The 25,544-nt window shown below is 40.1% G+C and overlaps 1 protein-coding gene across 1 annotated transcript in view; it reads left to right on the forward strand.

Annotated features, from left to right (window-relative positions):
• gabrd (gamma-aminobutyric acid type A receptor subunit delta) overlaps positions 1 to 21,298 on the forward strand; it is a 47,698-nt gene extending 26,400 nt beyond the window's left edge. Inside the window, exons 2-9 of the mRNA XM_062965547.1 lie at positions 5,154 to 5,266; positions 9,671 to 9,738; positions 12,163 to 12,383; positions 15,342 to 15,424; positions 17,076 to 17,213; positions 19,650 to 19,805; positions 20,013 to 20,224; positions 20,853 to 21,298. Of these exons, the coding sequence (XP_062821617.1) occupies positions 5,154 to 5,266; positions 9,671 to 9,738; positions 12,163 to 12,383; positions 15,342 to 15,424; positions 17,076 to 17,213; positions 19,650 to 19,805; positions 20,013 to 20,224; positions 20,853 to 21,146 (1,285 nt within the window). The 3' untranslated portion in view covers positions 21,147 to 21,298. The remainder of the gene's footprint in view (positions 1 to 5,153; positions 5,267 to 9,670; positions 9,739 to 12,162; positions 12,384 to 15,341; positions 15,425 to 17,075; positions 17,214 to 19,649; positions 19,806 to 20,012; positions 20,225 to 20,852) is intronic.
• Positions 21,299 to 25,544: the final 4,246 nt, after the last annotated feature.

A 25,544-nucleotide genomic window follows, 5' to 3' on the forward strand; every position in this document is an offset into this window, starting at 1 on the left:
GGCACAAGGGGAGCCAAGGCTTAAGCATCAGAGTCCTTTGTTACCAGCGAAAACTGATTCCAACTTCCCGTCTAATTCCTGAACACTTTCCTGCTCCCTTTCCTCTTCTGAAGATGAGGAATCCCTAACAGGTCAGCAGTTCAGCCAACGTTCAGGTCAGCAGTTCAGCAGCACAAAGGTTTAACCCATTATGCCATCGTGGCCCCAACATGTTCATAAAAATGTTCTTCAAACAACCTGAGAAGGGTCTGTGTACATGGGCAATACAGAAATCAAATAGATGACATAATTGAAAATGGAGAGGCTCCATTCTCCCTGTAAAAACTAGACTAGGAGCGGATTGGCATAGACCGAGAACCATTACAGACTGAACATCCCTTCTGCAGAATTCCAAAATACTCCGAAATCATCATCTTTTCCATCGTTTACAAAAACCAGGGAAGCAGGTGGACGGGAAAGCTTAGGAATATAAAATGCGCTGGATTTACATTTTCTAATCCACCTTGTAAGGGAGTTAACCCGCTTTGGTTGATTCAGCAATTTTGTTCGTCACTTTGGGATGAAAGGTGCCGTACAGGAATGGGTGATTCATTTGTGAAAAGGGAGAGCATTACAGCCGCGTTTCATGTAAATGGAGGCGAGGAGGACGCCACCGCTTAATCTCTCCCTGCTCCTCAAGATAAGACGAGAACAAAGTTGACAGCAGCTCCTTGAAGTCTTTGACATCCTCCCTCGCCTCTCTTCTCCAATTGACCTAGTACTTGTAGAGCTGGGAAAGTCACTTTCTTGGTCTACATTTGAAGACGAATAGTCTGAAATACAAGGGTTGAATGAAAAGTAGTGCCTCCACCTTCGTAAAGTGCGAAGTATGGAACCCTGCGCAGACGGGGAAGCCTTAGCATTGAACGGTTGTGTTGTTAAAGTGCGAAGTATGGAATCCTGCGCAGACGGGGAAGCCTTAGCATTGAACGGTTGTGTTGTTAAAGTGCGAAGTATGGAACCCTGCGCAGACGGGGAAGCCTTAGAATTGGATGGTTGTGTTGTTAGAGTGTGAAGTATGGAACCCTGCACAGACGGGAAGCCTTAGTATTGAACGGTTGTGTTGTTAAAGTGCGAAGTATGGAACCCTGCGCAGACGGGGAAGCCTTAGAATTGGACGGTTGTGTTGTTAAAGTGCGAAGTATGGAATCCTGCGCAGATGGGGAAGCCTTAGCATTGGACGGTTGTGTTGTTAAAGTGCGAAGTATGGAACCCTGCGCAGACGGGGAAGCCTTAGAATTGGACGGTTGTGTTGTTAAAGTGCGAAGTATGGAACCCTGTGTAGATGGGGAAGCCTTAGCATTGAACGGTTGTGTTGTTAAAGTGCGAAGTATGGAACCCTGCGCAGACGGGAAGCCTTAGCATTGGACGGTTGTGTTGTTAAAGTGCGAAGTAGGGAACCCTGCGCAGACGGGGAAGCCTTAGCATTGAACGGTTGTGTTGTTAAAGTGCGAAGTATGGAACCCTGCGCAGACGGAGAAGCCTTAGCATTGAACGGTTGTGTTGTTAAAGGGCAAAGTATGGAACCTTGCGCAGATGGTTGGTCAATGCGACTTAAGCAACGTCCTGTGACAGCAACCACCGAGTTTCACAAGCAAAAGTTTGACAGATTGATTCAGGACGATTGTCATATCACTCAGAGAGAAATTTTAATCATAATCGGCATTTCACAAGAACGTGTGGGTCATATTATTACTTTGCTTGGCTATCGGAAGATCTGTGCACGACAGGAAATGCGAGACACCGGTTGCGGAAACCGAGTGTCGACTTCTTCCGTGACGGCTTCAGAAAACTTGGCAGAAATGTATCCAATGGTCTGGTGATGATGTGGGAAAGTGAATAGTGGTAGTTAAAGAGCAAATTCTAGGGATTATTTCTGTGTTTGATTTATTAAAATGTTCCCGTCCAAACCCAAGTAACGAAGGCGGAGACATTAATTTTCACTCAACCCTCGTCAGGTTGAGTGAAAAGGTTTCCCAGGTTTTGGTGCAGCAGTCCTGACTAAACCTTGCTTTTTTTCGGATGCTAATTTACAAAAAATTAAGAGTTGAGAAGCCTGGTTGAAATACTGTCGAAAATTTCACGAATGGAAACTGGGAGGTGTGTGTTGCCAAGCAACATCCGAAGCAGCCGAAAAAGACGTGGTTGGGAAACAAAAGGATAAAAGTTACGAGGAACAACATGTATCGATGCTCTGGAATCATGGGAGCTGTAGTTATGAGTAGCTCCGGATATGATTTCCCCAATGTGCATTTGATGACAAGGTTCGAAAGTGGCATTACGTTGTTAATGGTTGTGACCCGAGAGGGATTATTTTGAGTTTAACCTTCACCGGCTTCGAACATTTCTCTCTTCTGTGCTCCCACCCCCACATCGCCCACACGGTGAGGCTGCCACTCACAGCGACTTTGATTAAAGTCTGATCTAGGCATTGGATGGAGAAAATGTTTTGGAAAAGACTTTCAAATTGGTTGCTCTGGGAAGCAAATTTTGGTGGTATTGATGGTAAACGTAAAGGTTTTCCCTTATAGTAAGTCAAGTCGTGTCCAGCTCTGGATGTTGGGGCTCATATTTCTAAGCCGAAGGTGCTCATCTCCATACTACTACTACTACTACTACTACTACTACTACTAATAATAATAATAATCTACTCACATTCTGGGAGTTGGTGCTCATCTCCATACTACTACTACTACTACGAATAATAATAATATAATAAGAATAAGAATAAGAATAAGAATATTGATCTACTCACACTCTGGGGGTTGGTGCTCATCTCCATAATAATAATAATAATAATAATAATAATAATAATAATAATAATAATCTACTCACACTCTGGGGGTTGGTGCTCATCTCCATAATAATAATAATAATAATAATAATAATAATAATAATAATAATAATATAATAATAATAATAATAATGATCTACTCACACTCTGGGGGTTGGTGCTCATCTCCATAATAATAATAAGAAGAATAAGAATAAGAATATTGATCTACTCACACTTTGGGGGTTGGTGCTCATCTCCATTATAATAATAATAAGAATAAGAATAAGAATATTGATCTACTCGCACTCTGGGGGTTGGTGCTCATCTCCATAATAATAATAATAATCATCATCATCATCATCATCTACTCACACTCTGGGGGTTGGTGCTCATCTCCATAATAATAATAATTATAACAATAATAATATTGATCATCCGAATCTTACATAATAATGTGTTTTTCAGAGTTGATTGTGATATTAAATCCAAACGCTGCCCTGGTTTGGGAAGAAAGGATCGTGTGCCTGTGTCACATGGAAAGAAAATAATGTTCAAACTCTCCAGGAAAGTTACATAAGTCCCAAGGCAGGAGATGTTTACAGTGTGTTAGACGGCAGCCTTTCATCAATATTTAACAAGACTTCTTCTTTCTATCAGCAATATTTCTTTTGGGGCTTATTGTGGATTGCAGTTGATCTTGTTCCATATGCTTTGCCTTTTGATTGTATGAATCGCCTTTCTCAAAGTCCAGATATTCACACATCCCATAGTCTATACATCCCACAGCTGTATAAAATCCATATTGAGCTAGATTATGAAAAAAAACAAAAAAAATCACAGCCAGGCAGGAAGCAGCCGGGCTTTGAAGCTGCAGGGCCATTCAATGCTAATGTTGTCGACCGCGTTTCAGGGGATCGGGCCCTTAAGGAGAGACCCGATCCGGTCCTGAGAGAACGGACCTTGGCGAAGCCAAAAGGAGAATTACGAGCCGCAATACAACCTGAAGCCGAAATGAAGAAGGTCCGCCAAAGTTGAAGGAAAATCCGCCAAGGAGTCTTTATTGAGCAATTCAGCTGAAGAGGACTCTAGTAGCGATCATTCGGTCTACTAGGGTCCCATACAATCAAAATAAAGCCATACTTATACAAAATTTCAGTCTGACAGCCCTTTGAATTTCCCGCCCTGCTTCCCCGCCCATCTGATCGTTGATAGGCTAGAAGGTTGAACGAGGCGGGCTTTCGTTTCCCGCCTCGCTCCGTTGGCCCAATAGGAAGCTGCCTTTTGTCTCTACTCGGGCCAATCACGAAAGAGAAGGCGGGAGTTATTGAAACAATGAAGTGACAGGGCAGGAACTGTCGGATTAAGTCCTGCTAGACCGATTTCTAAAGGGTGCTTAATTTATTAATGGCAGCAATCAAGGGTGTCCGGGTTTCTGTCACATATACAGATTTCAGATATGCCTTGGGGTGTCAGAGGTGGAAGCAAAGATGGGTGGTGATGAGCCATATTGACAGGCTCTGCAGGGCGCCTTCCTGAGGTGTCCTGGTTTTTCCTTTGGGTGAGATATGACAATGTTTGCTTTGGGGCGAATCACCTTTAGGTCAACACTCCGAATTCGGCGACTCAAGCCCTATATTGTCCATGCAATCTGAATTTGATTGGGTTTTAGCGGGGGCAGATTATCCTTTTGTTTTTGGGAAAGGAAGCCTGGGTCATAGGAAATGGGATAAGTTCTGGGGTTCAGGTTGAGTTCAAAATATTTCCTATTTGATTTCATGACCTGACAATTATATGAAATAAAATGAAAAATAAAATAAAGTTGGAATATAAACCATGCTGGGAAAAATACATATTTTCCGGGGATCCCAAAGAGTACAAATACATATAGGCAGATAGATAGATTTCATGGAAATAAGGGAGAATCCATAAAAGTGAGTTACATTGCATAAAGGGGAATCATGAATGATATAAACAATTGAAAATATTTGATAAAAATGAAGTTCATAACATCTGGAGAACCCAATATGGAAATTCATAAAAGTGGAGTTTTAGCAGCATGATTTTACAATTCACGAAGTTGTTATCTCTTGCCTCAGAGTGCAGAGTTTTAGTAAACCACAGTAAACTCCAGTAAAAAGTCTCAATCACCTTCTACTATAAATATATGGAATATAGAACATAAAGTCTTGATTTTTGAACTATCTTTTACAAAGTCCTGGGGTGGTGGTCACCTCGATCACACTAACCAAGGTGGGCAATTGCAACATTCAATGTTTTTCCTTGGGAGAGATACTCTTTTTTGCACCCGTAACTACATTTCCTTCTTTTTGTTCTGCAGGGCTATGAACGACATTGGAGATTATATCGGGTCCAATGTAGAAATCTCCTGGCTGCCCAATTTGGATGACTTGATGAAAGGCTACGCCCGGAATTTCAGGCCTGGGATCGGAGGTAAGAGGCGTGGCGCAGTCAACAAAGAATATATATCTTGACTTATCTAAACTTGACCAACTACTGATGGTATTCTTCACCTGGAGTGAGAAGTGTGGTGCAGTCAACAAAGAATATATATCTTGACTTATCTAAACTTGACCAACTACTGATGGTATTCTTCACCTGGAGTGAGAAGTGTGGTGCAGTAAACGAAGAATATATATCTTGACTTATCTAAACTTGACCAACTACTGATGGTATTCTTCACCTGGAGTGAGAAGTGTGGTGCAGTCAACAAAGAATATATATCTTGACTTATCTAAACTTGACCAACTACTGATGGTATTCTTCTCCTGGAGTAAGAAGTGTGGCGCAGTCAACAAAGAATATATATCTTGACTTATCTAAACTTGACCAACTACTGATGGTATTCTTCACCTGGAGTGAGAAGTGTGGTGCAGTAAACGAAGAATATATATCTTGACTTATCTAAACTTGACCAACTACTGGTGGTATTCTTCTCCTGGAGTAAGAAGTGTGGCGCAGTCAACAAAGAATATATATCTTGACTTATCTAAACTTGACCAACTACTGATGGTATTCTTCACCTGGAGTGAGAAGTGTGGCGCAGTAAACGAAGAATATATATCTTGGCTTATCTAAACTTGACCAATTACTGAGGGTCTTCTTCACCTGGAGTGAGAAGTGTGGCGCAGTAAACAAAGAATATATATCTTGGCTTATCTAAACTTGACCAACTACTGATGGTATTCTTCACCTGGAGTGAGAAGTGTGGTGCAGTAAACGAAGAATATATATCTTGACTTATCTAAACTTGACCAACGACTGAGGGTCTTCTTCTCCTGGAGTGAGAAGTGTGGCGCAGTCAACAAAGAATATATATCTTGACTTATCTAAACTTGACCAACGACTGAGGGTCTTCTTCACCTGGAGTGAGAAGTGTGGTGCAGTCAACAAAGAATATATATCTTGACTTATCTAAACTTGACCAACTACTGATGGTATTCTTCACCTGGAGTGAGAAGTGTGGTGCAGTAAACGAAGAATATATATCTTGACTTATCTAAACTTGACCAACTACTGAGGGTATTCTTCTCCTGGAGTGAGAAGCGTGGTGCAGTCAACAAAGAATATATATCTTGACTTATCTAAACTTGACCAACTACTGAGGGTCTTCTTCTCCTGGAGTGAGAAGTGTGGCGCAGTCAACAAAGAATATATATCTTGACTTATCTAAACTTGACCAACTACTGAGGGTATTCTTCTCCTGGAGTGAGATGCGTGGTGCAGTCAACAAAGAATATATATCCTGACTTATCTAAACTTGACCAACTACTGAGGGTCTTCTTCACCTGGAGTGAGAAGCGTAGTGCAGTAAACGAAGAATATATATCTTGACTTATCTAAACTTGACCAACTACTGAGGGTATTCTTCTCCTGGAGTGAGAAGTGTGGTGCAGTAAACGAAGAATATATATCTTGACTTATCTAAATTTGACCAACTACTGAGGGTCTTCTTCTCCTGGAGTGAGAAGCGTGGTGCAGTAAACGAAGAATATATATCTTGACTTATCTAAACTTGACCAACTACTGAGGGTATTCTTCTCCTGGAGTGAGAAGTGTGGTGCAGTAAACGAAGAATATATATCTTGACTTATCTAAACTTGACCAACTACTGAGGGTCTTCTTCTCCTGGAGTGAGAAGCGTGGTGCAGTAAACGAAGAATATATATCTTGACTTATCTAAACTTGACCAACGACTGAGGGTATTCTTCTCCTGGAGTGAGAAGTGTGGCGCAGTAAACAAAGAATATATATCTTGACTTATCTAAACTTGACCAACTACTGAGGGTCTTCTTCACCTGGAGTGAGAAGTGTGGTGCAGTCAACAAAGAATATATATCTTGACTTATCTAAACTTGACCAACGACTGAGGGTCTTCTTCTCCTGGAGTGAGAAGTGTGGCGCAGTCAACAAAGAATATATATCTTGACTTATCTAAACTTGACCAACGACTGAGGGTCTTCTTCACCTGGAGTGAGAAGTGTGGCGCAATCAACAAAGAATATATATCTTGACTTATCTAAACTTGACCAACTACTGAGGGTCTTCTTCTCCTGGAGTGAGAAGTGTGGCGCAGTCAACAAAGAATATATATCTTGACTTATCTAAACTTGACCAACTACTGAGGGTCTTCTTCTCCTGGAGTGAGAAGTGTGGCGCAGTAAACAAAGAATATATATCTTGGCTTATCTAAACTTGACCAATGACTGAGGGTCTTCTTCACCTCCACACTTTTGGAGTGCGAAGCGTGGCGCAATAAACAAAGAATATATATCTTGGCTTATCTAAACTTGACCAATTACTGAGGGTCTTCTTCGCCTCCACACCTTTGGAGTGCGAAGCATGGCGCAGTCAACAAAGAATATATATCTTGGCTTATCTAAACTTGACCAATGATTGAGGGTCTTCTTCGCCTCCACACCTTTGGAGTGCAAAGCGTGGTGCAGTCAACAAAGAATATATATCTTGACTTATCTAAACTTGACCAAGTACTGATGGTATTCTTCTCCTGGAGTGAGAAGCGTGGTGCAGTCAACAAAGAATATATATCTAGGCTTATCTAAACTTGACCAACTACTGATGGTATTCCTCTCCTGGAGTGAGAAGCGTGGTGCAGTCAACAAAGAATATATATCTTGATTTATCTAAACTTGACCAACTACTGAGGGTCTTCTTCACCTGGAGTGAGAAGCGTAGTGCAGTAAACGAAGAATATATATCTTGACTTATCTAAACTTGACCAATGATTGAGGGTCTTCTTCACCTCCACACCTTTGGAGTGCAAAGCGTGGTGCAGTCAACAAAGAATATATATCTTGACTTATCTAAACTTGACCAAGTACTGATGGTATTCTTCTCCTGGAGTGAGAAGCGTGGTGCAGTCAACAAAGAATATATATCTAGGCTTATCTAAACTTGACCAACTACTGATGGTATTCCTCTCCTGGAGTGAGAAGCGTGGTGCAGTCAACAAAGAATATATATCTTGATTTATCTAAACTTGACCAACTACTGAGGGTCTTCTTCACCTGGAGTGAGAAGCGTAGTGCAGTAAACGAAGAATATATATCTTGACTTATCTAAACTTGACCAACTACTGATGGTATTCTTCTCCTGGAGTGAGAAGTGTGGCGCAGTCAACAAAGAATATATATCTAGGCTTATCTAAACTTGACCAACTACTGATGGTATTCCTCTCCTGGAGTGAGAAGCGTGCTGCAGTAAACGAAGAATATATATCTTGACTTATCTAAACTTGACCAATGATTGAGGGTCTTCTTCACCTCCACACCTTTGGAGTGCAAAGCGTGGTGCAGTCAACAAAGAATATATATCTTGACTTATCTAAACTTGACCAAGTACTGATGGTATTCTTCTCCTGGAGTGAGAAGCGTGGTGCAGTCAACAAAGAATATATATCTAGGCTTATCTAAACTTGACCAACTACTGATGGTATTCCTCTCCTGGAGTGAGAAGCGTGCTGCAGTAAACGAAGAATATATATCTTGACTTATCTAAACTTGACCAACTACTGATGGTATTCTTCACCTGGAGTGAGAAGTGTGGTGCAGTAAACGAAGAATATATATCTTGACTTATCTAAACTTGACCAACTACTGATGGTATTCTTCACCTGGAGTGAGAAGTGTGGCGCAGTCAACAAAGAATATATATCTTGACTTATCTAAACTTGACCAACTACTGATGGTATTCTTCACCTGGAGTGAGAAGCGTGGTGCAGTCAACAAAGAATATATATCTTGGCTTATCTAAACTTGACCAATTACTGAGTGTCTTCTTTGCCTCCACACCTTTGGAGTGTGAAGCGTGGTGCAGTCAACAAAGAATATATATCTTGACTTATCTAAACTTGACCAACTACTGATGGTATTCTTCTCCTGGAGTGAGAAGCGTGCTGCAGTAAACGAAGAATATATATCTTGACTTATCTAAACTTGACCAACTACTGATGGTATTCTTCACCTGGAGTGAGACGTGTGGTGCAGTAAACGAAGAATATATATCTTGACTTATCTAAACTTGACCAACTACTGATGGTATTCTTCACCTGGAGTGAGAAGTGTGGCGCAGTCAACAAAGAATATATATCTTGACTTATCTAAACTTGACCAACTACTGATGGTATTCTTCACCTGGAGTGAGAAGCGTGGTGCAGTCAACAAAGAATATATATCGTGACTTATCTAAACTTGACCAACTACTGAGGGTCTTCTTCACCTCCACATTTCCAAATCCATGAAAATTTCTCTGTGGGATGCAGACATGTCCGTAGCTGCCTCTAATTCAGCTTCTACCCTTTTTTTGTCTCCGATTCAGGCCCTCCTGTGAACGTGGCCCTAGCCATTGAAGTTGCCAGCATTGACCACATCTCCGAAGCCAATATGGTAAGTTGCCATGTTTTGTCATCATATGCATCATTCTGTCCTGTATGACAGCCCTGTAATAATAATAATAATAATAATAATAATAATAATAATAATAATAATAATAATAATAATACATCTCACAGTCCTAGACACTTGGGAAGTGTTCGACTTGTGATTTTGTGATACGAAATGCAGCATATCTGTCTTGTTTGCTGTGTCATAATAAAATAATAATAATAATTCTAAAAGTCATGGAAACTTTCAACAACACATTAAACATAATAATAATAATAATAATAATAATAATAATAATAATAATAATAATTCTAAAAGTCATGGAAACTTTCAACAACACATTAAACATAATAATAATAATAATAATAATAATAATAATAATAATAATAATAATTCTAAAAGCCATGGAAACTTTCGACAACACATTAAATATAATAATAATAATAATAATAATAATAATAATAATAATAATAATAATAATTCTAAAAGGCATGGAAACTTTCGACAACACATTAAATATAATAATAATAATAATAATAATAATAATAATAATAATAATTCTAAAAGGCATGGAAACTTTCGACAACACATTAAACATAATAATAATAATAATAATAATAATAATAATAATAATAATAATTCTAAAAGTCATGGAAACTTTCAACAACACATTAAATATAATAATAATAATAATAATAATAATAATAATAATAATAATAATTCTAAAAGGCATGGAAACTTTCAACAACACATTAAATATAATTATAATAATAATAATAATAATAATAATAATAATAATAATAATTCTAAAAGGCATGGAAACTTTCGACAACACATTAAACATAATAATAATAATAATAATAATAATAATAATAATAATTAATAGTGTTCGACTTGTGATTTTGTGATATGAAATCCAGCATATCTATCTTGTTTGCTGTGTCATAATAAAATAATAATAATAATAACTTTATTTATAGTCCCCCTATCTCCCATCTACTTAACGTCAGGGGAAATCTTTAACTTTAGTTATTTATATTTATATTGTTTATACTGTTTTTAAGTCTTTGGATTATGTTTTAACTTATGTTATTGTTGGGCTTCTCCCCATGTGAGCCACCCCGAGTCCCTCCGGGGAGATGGTGGCGGGATACAAGAATAATAATAATAATAATAATAATAATAATAATAATAATAATAATACATCACATAGTCCTAGACACTTGGGAAGTGTTCGACTTGTGATTTTGTGATACGAAATCCAGCATGTCTATCTTGTTTGCTGTGTCATAATAAAATAATAATAATAATAATAATAATAATAATAATAATAATAATAATAATAATACATCACCCAGTCCTAGACACTTGGGAAGTGTTCGACTTGTGATTTTGTGATATGAAATCCAGCATATCTATCTTGTTTGCTGTGTCATAATAAAATAATAATAATAATAATAATAATAATAATAATAATAATAATACATCACCCAGTCCTAGACACTTGGGAAATGTTCGACTTGTGATTTTGTGATACGAAATCCAGCATATCTATCTTGTTTGCTGTGTCATAATAATAATAATAATAATAATAATAATAATAATAATAATAATAATAGACACTTGGGAAGTGTTTGACTTGTGATTTTGTGATATGAAATCCAGCATGTCTATCTTGTTTGCTGTGTCATAATAAAATAATAATAATAATAATAATAATAATAATAATAATAATAATAATAATAATAATACATCACATAGTCCTAGACACTTGGGAAGTGTTCGACTTGTGATTTTGTGATACGAAATCCAGCATGTCTATCTTGTTTGCTGTGTCATAATAAAATAATAATAATAATAATAATAATAATAATACATCACACAGTCCTAGACACTTGGGAAGTGTTCGACTTGTGATTTTGTGATACGAAATCCAGCATGTCTATCTCGTTTGCTGTGTCATAATAAAATAATAATAATAATAATAATAATAATAATACATCACACAGTCCTAGACACTTGGGAAATGTTCGACTTGTGATTTTGTGATACGAAATCCAGCATGTCTATCTCGTTTGCTGTGTCATAATAAAATAATAATAATAATAATAATAATAATACATCACACAGTCCTAGACACTTGGGAAGTGTTCGACTTGTGATTTTGTGATACGAAATCCAGCATGTCTATCTTGTTTGCTGTGTCATAATAAAATAATAATAATAATAATAATAATAATAATAATAATAATAATAATAATAATACATCACACAGTCCTAGACACTTGGGAAGTGTTCGACTTGTGATTTTGTGATATGAAATCCAGCATGTCTATCTTGTTTGCTGTGTCATAATAAAATAATAATAATAATAATAACTTTATTTATAGTCCCCCCTCTCTCCCCTCTGGCGATTCTCGTCCTTAGGAATACACCATGACTGTTTTCCTGCATCAGAGCTGGCGGGACGACCGGCTGTCCTACAACCACACCAACGAGACTCTGGGCCTGGACAGTCGCTTTGTGGACAAGCTCTGGCTGCCGGACACCTTCATCGTCAACGCCAAGTCGGCCTGGTTTCACGACGTCACCGTGGAGAACAAGCTCATCCGGTTGCAGCCGGACGGGGTCATTCTGTACAGCATCAGGTAAAAGGAAACCTCGAGGATCACCTAGAAAGGAAACCTCGTTGGGCTGAGCAATAGATTAAGCAGATTACTTTTCTGGGCATGAATAATCCCGCAGCCCAAACAGCTCTGCGACTATTATGCAAGGAACACAAAAATACAAAATTTTGCCATTACGACTGTTGGGACCGGGCTGTGGCGCAGCTGGCTAGTAACCAGCTGCAATAAATCACTACTGACCGAGAGGTCATGAGTTCGAAGCCCGGGTCGGCCATTAATAGCCCCGGCTTGCTGTTGACCTATGCAGCCCCGAAAGACAGTTGCATCTGTCAATTAGGGAAAATTAGGGACGCTTTATGCAGGGAGGCTAATTTAACTAATTTACAACACCATAAAACTGCCAGCAAAACACGAGGAAAGGAATGAGGAAGTACAGCCACTAGTGGACGGTGAAGCAACAGCTCCCCCTGTGGCCGGAATCGTGAAGCTGGAAAAAAAATGTTAAAAATGCCTCTGAGTCTGTCTAATGCAGGGATCCCCAAACTTTTAAAGCAGAGGGCCGGTCCACAATCTTTCAGACTGTGGAGGGGCCAAATTATCATTTGGGGGAAAAAAAACCGAACAAATTCCTATGCACACTGCACATGTCTTATTTGTAGTGCAAAACAACAATAATAACAATGAAAGAACAATACTATATTTAAAAATGAAAACAACTGTAACCAACATAAACCTATCAGGATTTCAATGGGAAGTATGGGTCTGCTTCTGGCCAATGAGATCGTCAAGTTAATTAGGGTTGTTGTTGTTGTTGTTGTTGTTGTTGTTGTTGTTGTGTGCCTTCAAGTCATTTCAGACTTTGTGCGAGCCTATGTCTAAAATTATTTATTTATTCATCTACTACATTTATTTATTACATTTATATCCCGCTCTTCTCACCCCGAAGGGGACTCAGAGCAGCTGTATATACATACAATATATTATATTATTAGCATTGCACAATATTAGCATTATATATTACTATATTGAACTATACCACTATACTGTAATATTATATGTAATATATAATATATAATTGATATTATTATATGGTATTATTATTTGTATTATATTGTATAACATTATAATATTATTATCAGTATTATATGTAAATGCAACATATTATATTATTAAAACTGATATCAAAATATTATATTATAAAACTGAGGGCGGGGGCCAGGTAAATGACCTTGGAGGGCCGCATCCGGCCCCCGGGCCTTAGTTTGGGGACCCCTGGTCTAATGTATGTTGTTTGTCTGTTGGCATTGAATGTTTGCCATATATGTGTTCATTGTAATCCGGCCTGAGAATTCTCACCCTTAGGGGTGAGAAGGGCGGAATATAAATACTGTAAATAAATAAATAAATAAATAAATAAATAAAATTTGGGAAAGTTATATAATTTGGGAAAGAATATAAATACTGTAAATAAATAAATAAATAAATAAATAAATAAATAAAATTTGGGAAAGTTATTTTTGTGGGCATAAACAATCCCCCCAGCCCAAACAGCTCTGCGACTATTATGCGAGGAACACGAAAAATACAAATTTTTGCCATTACGACTATGACGTGCAGCACAGTTTGGGAAAGCTACTTTTTTGGGCGTAAATAATCCCCCAGCCCAAACAGCTCTGCGACTATTGTGCGAGGAACACGAAAAATACAAATTTTTGCCATTACGACTATGACGTGCAGCACAGTTTGGGAAAGTTACTTTTTTGGGCGTAAATAATCCCCCAGCCCAAACAGCTCTGCGACTATTATGCGAGGAACACGAAAAATACAAATTTTTGCCATTACGACTATGACATGCAGCACAGTTTGGGAAAGTTACTTTTTTGGGCATAAATAATCCCCCAGCCCAAACAGCTCTGCGACTATTATGCGAGGAACACACACAAAAAAAAAATAAACCAAATTTCGCCATTACGACTATTACGTGGCAATGATTATCATGCAACAAAATACATTATTATTATTATTATTATTAAACTTTATTTGTACCCCGCTAGCATCTCCCGAAGGACTCGATGTGGCTTACAAAGGCCAAGGCCTCAACACAACAATATAACAATACCAAACAAAAGGCAAATTAAAAAGAATTAAAACAGTATAAACCACAAGCAATAACAATACGCTAAAACACAATAGAACTATATTTGAAAGTGTATTCACAGCATGTCGTCGAAGGCTTTCATGGCCGGGATCACAGGGTTGTTGTGTGTTTTCCAGTTTGTCTGGCCATGTTCCAGAAGCATTCTCTCCTGACATTTCGCCCACATCTATGGCAGGCATCCTCAGAGGTTGTGAGGTATATGTATATGTATATGTATATGTATATGGCTGGAGTCCTATGTTATAGTTATGAATGCATCACAGAGTTAAGCGCCCGTGAGTGTTGTGTATTCGTAGTCCCTGCGTCAACGGACCTACGGACCTCACAACCTCCTAGATGTGGGCGAAACGTCAGGAGAGAATGCTTCTGGAACATGGCCATACAGCCCGGAAAACACACAACAACCCGACGTTCTTAATGTTGTATTTTGGCACAACAATTGATTGAGGCCCTTTCCACACTGCTGTATAAAATCCACATCGAACTGGATTATATGGCAGTGTGGACTCAGATAATTTGTGGATTATCTGCCTTGATATTTTGGGTTATATGTCTGTGTGGAAGGGCCCTGAGAAAGAAAAATGCAAACAATAATCTGAGATGTAAATGGACTTGAACAATGTAAACAATAATCAGATATTAAAATGGACTTCCCACCTCAATGAAACAAAGTGAAAATATGGTTATAATTACAAGAATAAATTATTATTATTATTATTATTATTCCATCAATTTATCCTCAGTCCTGATACGATACAGCACCTTGTCTGGAGCCATTGATGTCAATCTAATTAACATTTTATTGTCTTTATTTTGGGTAGGATTACCTCGACAGTGGCCTGCGACATGGACCTTACGAAATATCCCATGGACGATCAGGAATGCATGCTCGATTTGGAAAGCTGTGAGTTGAACCCTATGAGAGCTTTGAAAACGGTGTCTACGAATAGTAGGTTTATTTATTTATCATGTCAGGAAAAAAATTGAGGATACAGTTATATATATTTTTAAACACACAAAGTTAAAAACTTGACATTATTATATATATGTATATATAATTTATATTCCATCAAAGAATCGGTGTCGATATATATATATATATATATATATATATATATATATATATATATAAAAGAGTGATGGCATCATGGCGACGCACAAAACAACAAAACTACAGGCCCTCCAACCTCGAAATCCATGCCTCTAGGTTGATACAACAAAAAGAAAAGAAAAATAAAGTCCTAATTAGAGGGAGAGGAATAATTGCTTTTATCCAATTGCTGCCAGTTAGAAGGCTAAGATCTGCCCACTTGGTCTCCTAGCAACCCAATAAAAATAATTAAAAAAAACACTAATAATAATGAAAAACACTAAAAAATTAATACAATAAAATACTATAATAACAGAAAATAACTACAAATAATACAAGAAAATAATAAAATATAATAAATAAAAAGATAACTTACAATAAAAAATAATTTAAAAATACAAATAACGTCCAATAAAAATTACACAACAATTTTTAACCAATACCAACACCACTTTGCCACAGCAACGCGTGGCCGGGCACAGCTAGTATACATATATATATAAATTTATATTCCATCAAAGACTCGGTGTCACAAATGGAGTCCTGCGTCTGAACATGCTCAGTACAATTTATTTTATTTATTTACAGTATTTATATTCCGCCCTTCTTTCTCACCCCGAAGGGGACTCAGGGCGGATCAAAATGCACATATACATGGCAAACATTCAATACTATTAGACATAATACATATATAGACAGACACAGAGGCAATTTAACCTTTTCCAGCTTCTGGGTTCATGAGGGTATGCTGCCGCTTCACCATCCACTTGTGACACCGAGTCCTTGATGGTAGTACTTCCTCATTCTTCCGCACGCTGGTGTTGTAAATTAGCTAAATTAGCCTCCCCGCATAAAGCGGTACCTACATTTCCTACTCGATGGATGCAACTGTCTTTCGAGCTGCATAGGTCAACAGCAAGCTAGACTATTTAATGGTCATGAGCTCACTCCGACCCAGGCTTTCCCTTCCTATCAATACACACTGCTGGACATTTTTATGGAGGCATAAATTAGTTAAATTAGCCTCCCTGCATAAAGTGGTACCTAAATTTCCTACTTGACAGATGCAACTGTCTTTCGGGCTGCGTAGGTCAACAGCAAGCTAGACTATTTAATAGTCGGGAGCTCACTCCGACCCAGGCTTTCCCGTCCTATCAATACACATCAATACACACTCCTGGACATTTTTATGATGACGTAAATTAGTTAAATTAGCCTCCCCGCATAAAGTGGTACCTACATTTCCTACTCGACAGATGCAACTGTCTTTAATAGTTTAATAGTTTAATATTTTAATAGTTTAATAGTTTAATATTTAATTTAATAGTCGGGAGCTCAGTCCGACTTGGGCTTCGATCTCATGCCATCTCGTTCAGTTGTGATTTATTGCAGCTACGCCACAGCCTGGTCTGTCGATATATCAGACCCATACAGAAAAATCCTAACGTTGTATTTATTATTCCAGATGGCTATGCCTCCGAGGATATTGTCTACCGCTGGTCCGAAAACCAGGATCAGATCCATGGGTTGGACAAGCTGCAGCTCGCCCAGTTCACCATCACGAGTTACCGCTTCACGACAGAAGTCATGAACTTCAAATCTGGTAAACAAAGCCTTCAGTGCTTCAGAGGTTTTTTTTACGGAAACTGTCATTCAGGCATGGGCAAACGTGCCCTGCGTAATAGTCTCAGTGGCAAAATTTGGTATTTTTTTGTGTTCCTTGCATAATAGTCGCAGTGGCAAAATTTGGTATTTTTTTGTGTTCCTCGAATAATAGTCGCAGTGGCAAAATTTGGTATTTTTTGTGTTCCTCGCATAATAGTCGCAGTGGCAAAATTTGGTATTTTTTGTGTTCCTCGCATAATAGTCGCAGTGGCAAAATTTGGTATTTTTTGTGTTCCTCACATAATAGTCGCAGTGGCAAAATTTGGTATTTTTTGTGTTCCTCGCATAATAGTCGCAGTGGCAAAATTTGGTATTTTGGGGGGTTCCTCGCATAATAGTCGCAGTGGCAAAATTTGGTATTTTTTGTGTTCCTCACATAATAGTCGCAGTGGCAAAATTTGGTATTTTTTGTGTTCCTCGCATAATAGTCGCAGTGGCAAAATTTGGTATTTTTTTGTGTTCCTTGCATAATAGTCGCAGTGGCAAAATTTGGTATTTTTTTGTGTTCCTTGCATAATAGTCGCAGTGGCCAAATTTTGTATTTTTTGTGTTCCTTGCATAATAGTCGCAGTGGCAAAATTTGGTATTTTTTTGTGTTCCTCACATAATAGTCACAGTGGCAAAATTTGGTATTTTTTGTGTTCCTCGCATAATAGTCGCAGTGGCAAAATTTGGTATTTTTTGTGTTCCTCGCATAATAGTCGCAGTGGCAAAATTTGGTATTTTTTGTGTTCCTCGCATAATAGTCGCAGTGGCAAAATTTGGTATTTTTTGTGTTCCTCACATAATAGTCGCAGTGGCAAAATTTGGTATTTTTTGTGTTCCTCGCATAATAGTCGCAGTGGCAAAATTTGGTATTTTGGGGGGTTCCTCGCATAATAGTCGCAGTGGCAAAATTTGGTATTTTTTGTGTTCCTCACATAATAGTCGCAGTGGCAAAATTTGGTATTTTTTGTGTTCCTCGCATAATAGTCGCAGTGGCAAAATTTGGTATTTTTTTGTGTTCCTTGCATAATAGTCGCAGTGGCAAAATTTGGTATTTTTTTGTGTTCCTTGCATAATAGTCGCAGTGGCCAAATTTTGTATTTTTTGTGTTCCTTGCATAATAGTCGCAGTGGCAAAATTTGGTATTTTTTTGTGTTCCTCACATAATAGTCACAGTGGCAAAATTTGGTATTTTTTGTGTTCCTCGCATAATAGTCGCAGTGGCAAAATTTGATATTTTTTGTGTTCCTCGCATAATAGTCGCAGCGGCAAAATTTGGTATTTTTTGTGTTCCTCGCATAATAGTCGCAGTGGCAAAATTTGGTATTTTTTGTGTTCCTCGCATAATAGTCGCAGTGGCAAAATTTGGTATTTTTTGTGTTCCTCGCATAATAGTCGCAGTGGCAAAATTTGGTATTTTTTTGTGTTCCTCACATAATAGTCGCAGAGCCATTTGGGGTTGTTCTCCCTTTCTGTCCTGCGGGGCCACAAATTGGCAGCCAGGACTGGGATGGGCGGAGTTACGAGCTCTGAGGCAGGGCTGAGCTTCTATCCCAGGACACAGGGGGCGGGGCTAGAGGAGGGGGCGGGGCCTCTTCTCAAGTGCCTGACAGGGCTGAACCTCTATACCCCGCCCCCGTGTTCTAACAAGTGCCTCAGGAGAAATATAGAGGCTCAGCCCTGTCTCAGGCTCTTGGGAAGAGGCCCCGCCCCCACCCCTAGCCCCACCCTTTAGTCCAAAAAGGCCTCTCAGGGGAAATATAGAAGCTCAGCCCTGTCTCAGGCTCTTGGGAAGAGGCCCCGCCCCCACCCCTAGCCCCACCCTTTAGTCCAAAAAGGCCTCTCAGGGGAAATATAGAAGCTCAGCCCTGTCTCATGCTCTTGGGAAGAGGCCCCGCCTCCACCCCTAGCCCCGCCCTTTAGTCCTAAAAGGCCTCTCAGGAGAGATATAGAGGCTCAGCCCTGTCTCAGGCTCTTGGGAAGAGGCCCTGCCCTTACCCCTAGCCCCACCCTTTAGTCCTAAAAGTCCTCTCAGGAGAGATATAGAGGCTCAGCCCTGTCTCAGGCTCTTGGGAAGAGGCCCCGCCCCCAACCCTAGCCCCGCCCTTTAGTCCTAAAAGGCCTCTCAGGAGAGATATAGAGGCTCAGCCCTGTCTCGGGCTCTTGGGAAGAGGCCCCGCCCCCAACCCTAGCCCCGCCCTTTAGTCCTAAAAGGCCTCTCAGGAGAGATATAGAGGCTCAGCCCTGTCTCAGGCTCTTGGGAACAGGCCCCGCCCCCACCCCTAGCCCCACCCCCTTGTCCTAATAGGTCCCACTGCGGGGCGATAGTGCCCACTTTGTGAATCACCGCATTCAATAATAATATTTTCCTATTTTTCCTGTCGTTCAGCTGGCCAGTTTCCCCGCCTGAGCCTCCACTTCCACTTGAGGAGGAACCGAGGGGTCTACATCATCCAGTCCTACGTGCCTTCCATCCTCTTGGTTGCAATGTCTTGGGTTTCGTTCTGGATCAGCCAGTCTGCTGTGCCTGCCCGGGTGTCCTTAGGTAAATCCCACACCAAAGGAGAGAGTCAGAAACACTGGGGTGTCTGTGGTGGAGGGAAAACGGGAAATCTTGGATGAAATTGTCCCCGTCTGAAAGCCTTGACTTGGGTGTGGTGTTTGTGGAGGACGGTGGCAGGGCTCTTGGACATGTTCACGGCGCTCGCTGTAACCCGCAATGTCACGATACACGTTTCCTTCTTCCGTTCAGGTATCACGACCGTCCTGACCATGACCACCCTGATGGTGAGTGCTCGCTCGTCACTCCCCAGAGCGTCCGCCATCAAAGCCTTGGACGTCTACTTCTGGATCTGCTACGTCTTTGTCTTTGCGGCGCTGGTGGAATATGCCTTTGCCCATTTCAACGCGGACTACATGAAAAAGCAAAAGGACAAACTCAAGAGCAGCCGACAGATGGAAGAGGTTAGTAGGAGCTTAGCCCTGACCCATCGGTTTGTTAGCAAGAAACTAAGCAAGTGGGGTTTATATATCTGTGGGATGTCACTGATGGGAGAAAGAACTATTTTCTGTTTGAAGTTTTCCAGGCTGTCTGGCCATGTTCCAGAAGCATTCTCTCCTGACATTTCGCCCACATCTATGGCAGGCATCCTCAGAGGTTGTGAGGTCTGTTGGAAACTAAGCAAGTGGGGTTTATATATATATCTGTGGGATAATTGTCCAGGGTGGGAGAAAGAACTCTTGTCTTTTGGAGGCAAGTGTGAATGTTGCCATTGGCCAGATTGATTAGCATTGAATAGTCTTGAATAGCTTCGACGTCTGGCTGCTTCCTGACTGGAGGAATCCTTTGTTGAGAGGACTGTATGATAGTCATCACTGCGTAACAGTCTCAGTGGCTGTCTCAATTTGCGAATTTTTTGTTTTCCTCGCACAATAGTCGCAGAGCCGTTTTGAGCTGATTCTCCCTTTTTTCCTTCTCTCTCTGAAGGCCAAGCAGTTTAAAAACTATGAAATGAAGATATCCTTCAGAGAAAAAAGGACAAACTCGGGTTTGCGACAAATTGTTTCCTAAATTGTTTCTTTCCCATCTCAGGTGAACGTCAAGAACGCCATTGTGATGTTTTCCCTTTCGATCGCCGGCGTGAACCAGGAACTAGCCGTTTCCAACCGGCAACGCAGAGTCCCCAAAAACCTCCCCGGCGGCTCCTCGGAAGTCGAAACGGGGGAGACGAAAAAGCCGCAAGAGGCGAAACCCGAGAAAAAAACGGGCCTGAAGTCCCTCTTCAAGCCCATCGACGCCGACACCATCGATATCTACGCCAGGGCGGTTTTCCCAGCAGCCTTTGCCGCCGTCAACGTCATTTACTGGGTGGCGTATACGATGTGATGGAAGAAAAGAACGGGATTAATAATCCCAGCAGAATCTTGCATGGTGGGATCTCGCTTTGGGCTGCTTCTTCAGATAATGACAAGCTTTATTTATTATATTCAGAAAGACTAGGAGCGGATTACAGTTTACATATATAAGGCAATGATTCAGTGCCGTTTAACACGGTGAACAAAGGACATACAATACACAAACAGAGGTAAAGGCTTCTCCTTTTCCATCTCCATCTCCAGAGCACATCATCATAATAATACACTTTATTTACATTCTCGGAGGGACTCGGAGCAGATTACAATTTACATATATAAGGCAAACATTAAATGCCTTTTAACGCAATGAACAAATGACATACAATACACAAACAGAGGTAAAGGCTTCCCCTTTTCCATCTCCATCGTCAGAGCACATAATAATAATAATAATAATAATAATAATAATAATAATAATAATAATAATAATAATACACTTTATTTACGTTCTGCTTTATTTGCTCGGAGGGACTGGGAGCGGATTACAGTTTACATATATAAGGCAACGATTCAGTGCCGTTTAACACCCTGAACAAAGGACATACAATACACAAACAGAGGTAAAGGCTTCTCCTTTTCCATCTCCATCGTCAGAGCTCATAATAATAATAATACGCTTTATTTACGTTCCGCTTTATTTGCTCGGAGGGACTCGGAGTGGACTACAATTTACATATATAAGGCAACGATTCAGTGTCGTTTAACACAGAGAACAAAGGACATACAATACACAAACAGAGGTAAAGGCTTCCCGTTTCCATCTCCGGCGTCTGGAGGCAATGCTCAATTCCGGAAATGTGGAGATGCTCTTGTTCCATTTTTCCATGCCGACGATTCTGTTGTTTTGTTGTTGCCGGCATGTTTGCATGGGGCACCCTTTTACCTCCCCGCCGAGGCAGTACCTATTGATCTACTCGCATTACATGCTTTCGAACTGCTAGGTTTGCAGAAGCTAGGCTGACAAGTTTGTCATGGAATATCTTCGGAGAATCTATTATTACTGGTGTGGGAGAATGGTCTGCCTACAGAGACGTTGCCCAGGGGACATCGCCTGGATGTGTCACCATCTTGCTGGGAGGCATTTCTCACATCTCTGCAAGCTAGAGCTGACAGATGGGAGCTCACCCTGAGAACATACTGCAAGTCGCTTCTGGTGTGAGAGAATTGGCCGCCTACAGAGACATTGCCCAGGGGACATTGCCCAGATGTGTTACCATCCTCTCATGTCCCCGCAAGCTAGAGCTAACAGGAGGGAGCTCACCCTGTCTCACGGATTCGAACTGGCAACCTTCAAGTCAGCACTGTAGACTTTCACTATTGCATTGTTTATATCCTATTATTTAACTGAAGTGTTGATTTTGTATTCAAAAGAGCAAATTTCAAATGCTGGGTGGGCAGAGGGTTCGAATAGTAAATAAAAATGTATTATTCGTCCTTAGGATACTGGTGGGAGATAGGGTCGTTGGGGGTCATGTTTCTTGTCACCGCATGAAATAATAATAATAATAATAATATACTTTCAGGTATATATATGGCACACCTTCAGTGTCGTTTTTACAATTGACAACAAAGACAGACAGTACACAAACAGAGGCAAGGCTTCCCTCTTTGCACATAATAGGAAAAAAACGCAATTAGTCTTTACTTATTTTTTAAAATTGCCATTATAATATACTTTCAGGTATATATATATGGCACACATTCAATGTCGTTTTACAATTGACAACAAAGACAGACAGTACACAAACAGAGGCAAGGCTTCCCTCTTTGCACGTAATAGGAAGAAACTGCAATTAGTCTTCACTTATTTTTAAAAATTGCCATTATAATATACTTTCAGGTGTATATATGGCACACATTCAATGTCGTTTTATAATTGACAACAAAGACAGACAGTACACAAACAGAGGCAAGGCTTCCGTCTTTGCACGTAATAGGAAGAAACTGCAATTAGTCTTCACTTATTTTTAAAAATTGCCATTATAATATACTTTCAGGTATATATATGGCACACATTCAATGTCGTTTTATAATTGACAACAAAGACAGACAGTACACAAACAGAGGCAAGGCTTCCCTCTTTGCACGTAATAGGAAGAAACTGCAATTAGTCTTCACTTATTTTTTAAAATTGCCATTATAATATACTTTCAGGTATATATATGGCACACATTCAATGTCGTTTTATAATTGACAACAAAGACAGACAGTACACAAACAGAGGCAAGGCTTCCCTCTTTGCACGTAATAGGAAGAAACTGCAATTAGTCTTCACTTATTTTTTAAAATTGCCATTATAATATACTTTCAGGTGTATATATGGCACACATTCAATGTCGTTTTGCAATTGACAACAAAGATAGACAGTACACAAACAGAGGCAAGGCTTCCGTCTTTACACGTAATAGGAAAAAAATGCAATTAGTCTTCACTTATTTTTTAAAATTGCCATTAAACTGCCTTGTTCACAAGGTCTTTGCTTGGCTTCAAAGGAGTGAAACAAATGCAAAAAGCATGTGCAGCTAAAGCGCTCGGTAATCCGTCACAGGATTACAACGAATCTTTTTATTGCGAAAGACGCAACTGTGTGTTAAATAACACGGCGGGATTAAATCCCGACTTTTTTTTTGCGACCCGCACAGACACACTGACCTGAAAGGAGGCTGACGTCAATTTCGCTCCCAATAATGCCGCTTAAAAAAAGATCTTACATTTACTCTGCTGGAAGAAAGGGATAATCTATAGGCGCCGAGGGGGGCCGGATTGGTTTGGACTCCACATCTGGCGGTCTCGTTTTCGAACTGCGAGGTTGGCGGAAGCTGGGGCTGACAGCGGGAGCTTATTCCGCTCCACGGATCCGGACCGCCAACTTTTCGGTCAGCAAACACACACCAGCTGTGCCCGGCCATGCGCTGCTGTGGCTTATGGGAATCCTTTGTTGGCCAGGTGGAATAGCCTTGCAGCTGTTGTCGACCGCGTTTTAGGGGATCGGGCCCTTAAGGAGAGACCCGATCCGGTCCTGAGAGAACGGACCTTGGCGAAGCCAAAAGGAGAATTACGAGCCGCAATACAACCTGAAGCCGAAATGAAGAAGGTCCGCCAAAGTTGAAGTAAAATCCGCCAAGGAGTCTTTATTGAGCAATTCAGCTGAAGAGGACTCTAGTAGCGATCATTCGGTCTACTAGGGTCCCATACAATCAAAATAAAGCCATACTTATACAAAATTTCAGTCTGACAACCCTTTGAATTTCCCGCCCTGCTTCCCCGCCCATCTGATCGTTGATAGGCTAGAAGGTTGAACGAGGCGGGCTTTCGTTTCCCGCCTTGCTCCGTTGGCCCAATAGGAAGCTGCCTTTTGTCTCCACTCGGGCCAATCAGGAGGGAGAAGGCAGGAGTTATCGAAACAATGAGGTGACGGGACAGGAACTAGCGGATTAAGTCCTGCTAGACCGATTTCTAAAGGGTGCTTAATTTATTAATGGCAGCAATCAAGGGTGTCCGGGTTTCTGTCACGTATACAGATTTTAGATATGCCTTGGGGTGTCAGAGGTGGAAGCAAAGATGGGTGGCCATATTGACAGGCTCTGCAGGGCGCCTTCCTGAGGTGTCCTGGTTTTTCCTTTGGGTGAGATATGACAGTGTTTGCTTTGGGGCGAATCACCTTTAGGTCAACACTCCGAATTCGGCGACTCAAGCCCTATATTGTCCATGCAATCTGAATTTGATTGGATTTTAGCGGTGGCAGATTATCCTTTTGTTTTTGGGAAAGGAAGCCTGGGTCATAGGAAATGGGATAAGTTCTGGGGTTCAGGTTGAGTTCAAAATATTTCCTATTTGATTTCATGACCTGACAATTATATGAAATAAAATGAAAAATAAAATAAAGTTGGAATATAAACCATGCTGGGAAAAATACATATTTTCCGGGGATCCCAAAGAGTACAAATACATATAGGCAGATAGATAGATTTCATGGAAATAAGGGAGAATCCATAAAAGTGAGTTACATTGCATAAAGGGGAATCATGAATGATATAAACAATTGAAAATATTTGATAAGAACGAAGTTCATAACATCTGGAGAACCCAGCATGGAAATTCATAAAAGTGGAGTTTTAGCAGCATGATTTTACAATCCATAAAGTTGTTATCTCTTGCCTCAGAGTGCAGAGTTTTAGTAAACCACAGTAAACTCCAGTAAAAAGTCTCAATCACCTTCTACTATAAATATATGGAATATAGAACATAAAGTCTTGATTTTTGAACTATCTTTTACAAAGTCCTGGGGGGGGGGGGGGTCACCTCGATCACACAGCCACAAAGCAGCCAGGCTTTGAGGCTGCAAGGCTGTTCAGTGGTATTCAAGCTG

This window comes from Anolis carolinensis, unplaced genomic scaffold (genome assembly GCF_035594765.1).
Source record: "Anolis carolinensis isolate JA03-04 unplaced genomic scaffold, rAnoCar3.1.pri scaffold_15, whole genome shotgun sequence".
NCBI lineage: Eukaryota > Metazoa > Chordata > Lepidosauria > Squamata > Dactyloidae > Anolis > Anolis carolinensis.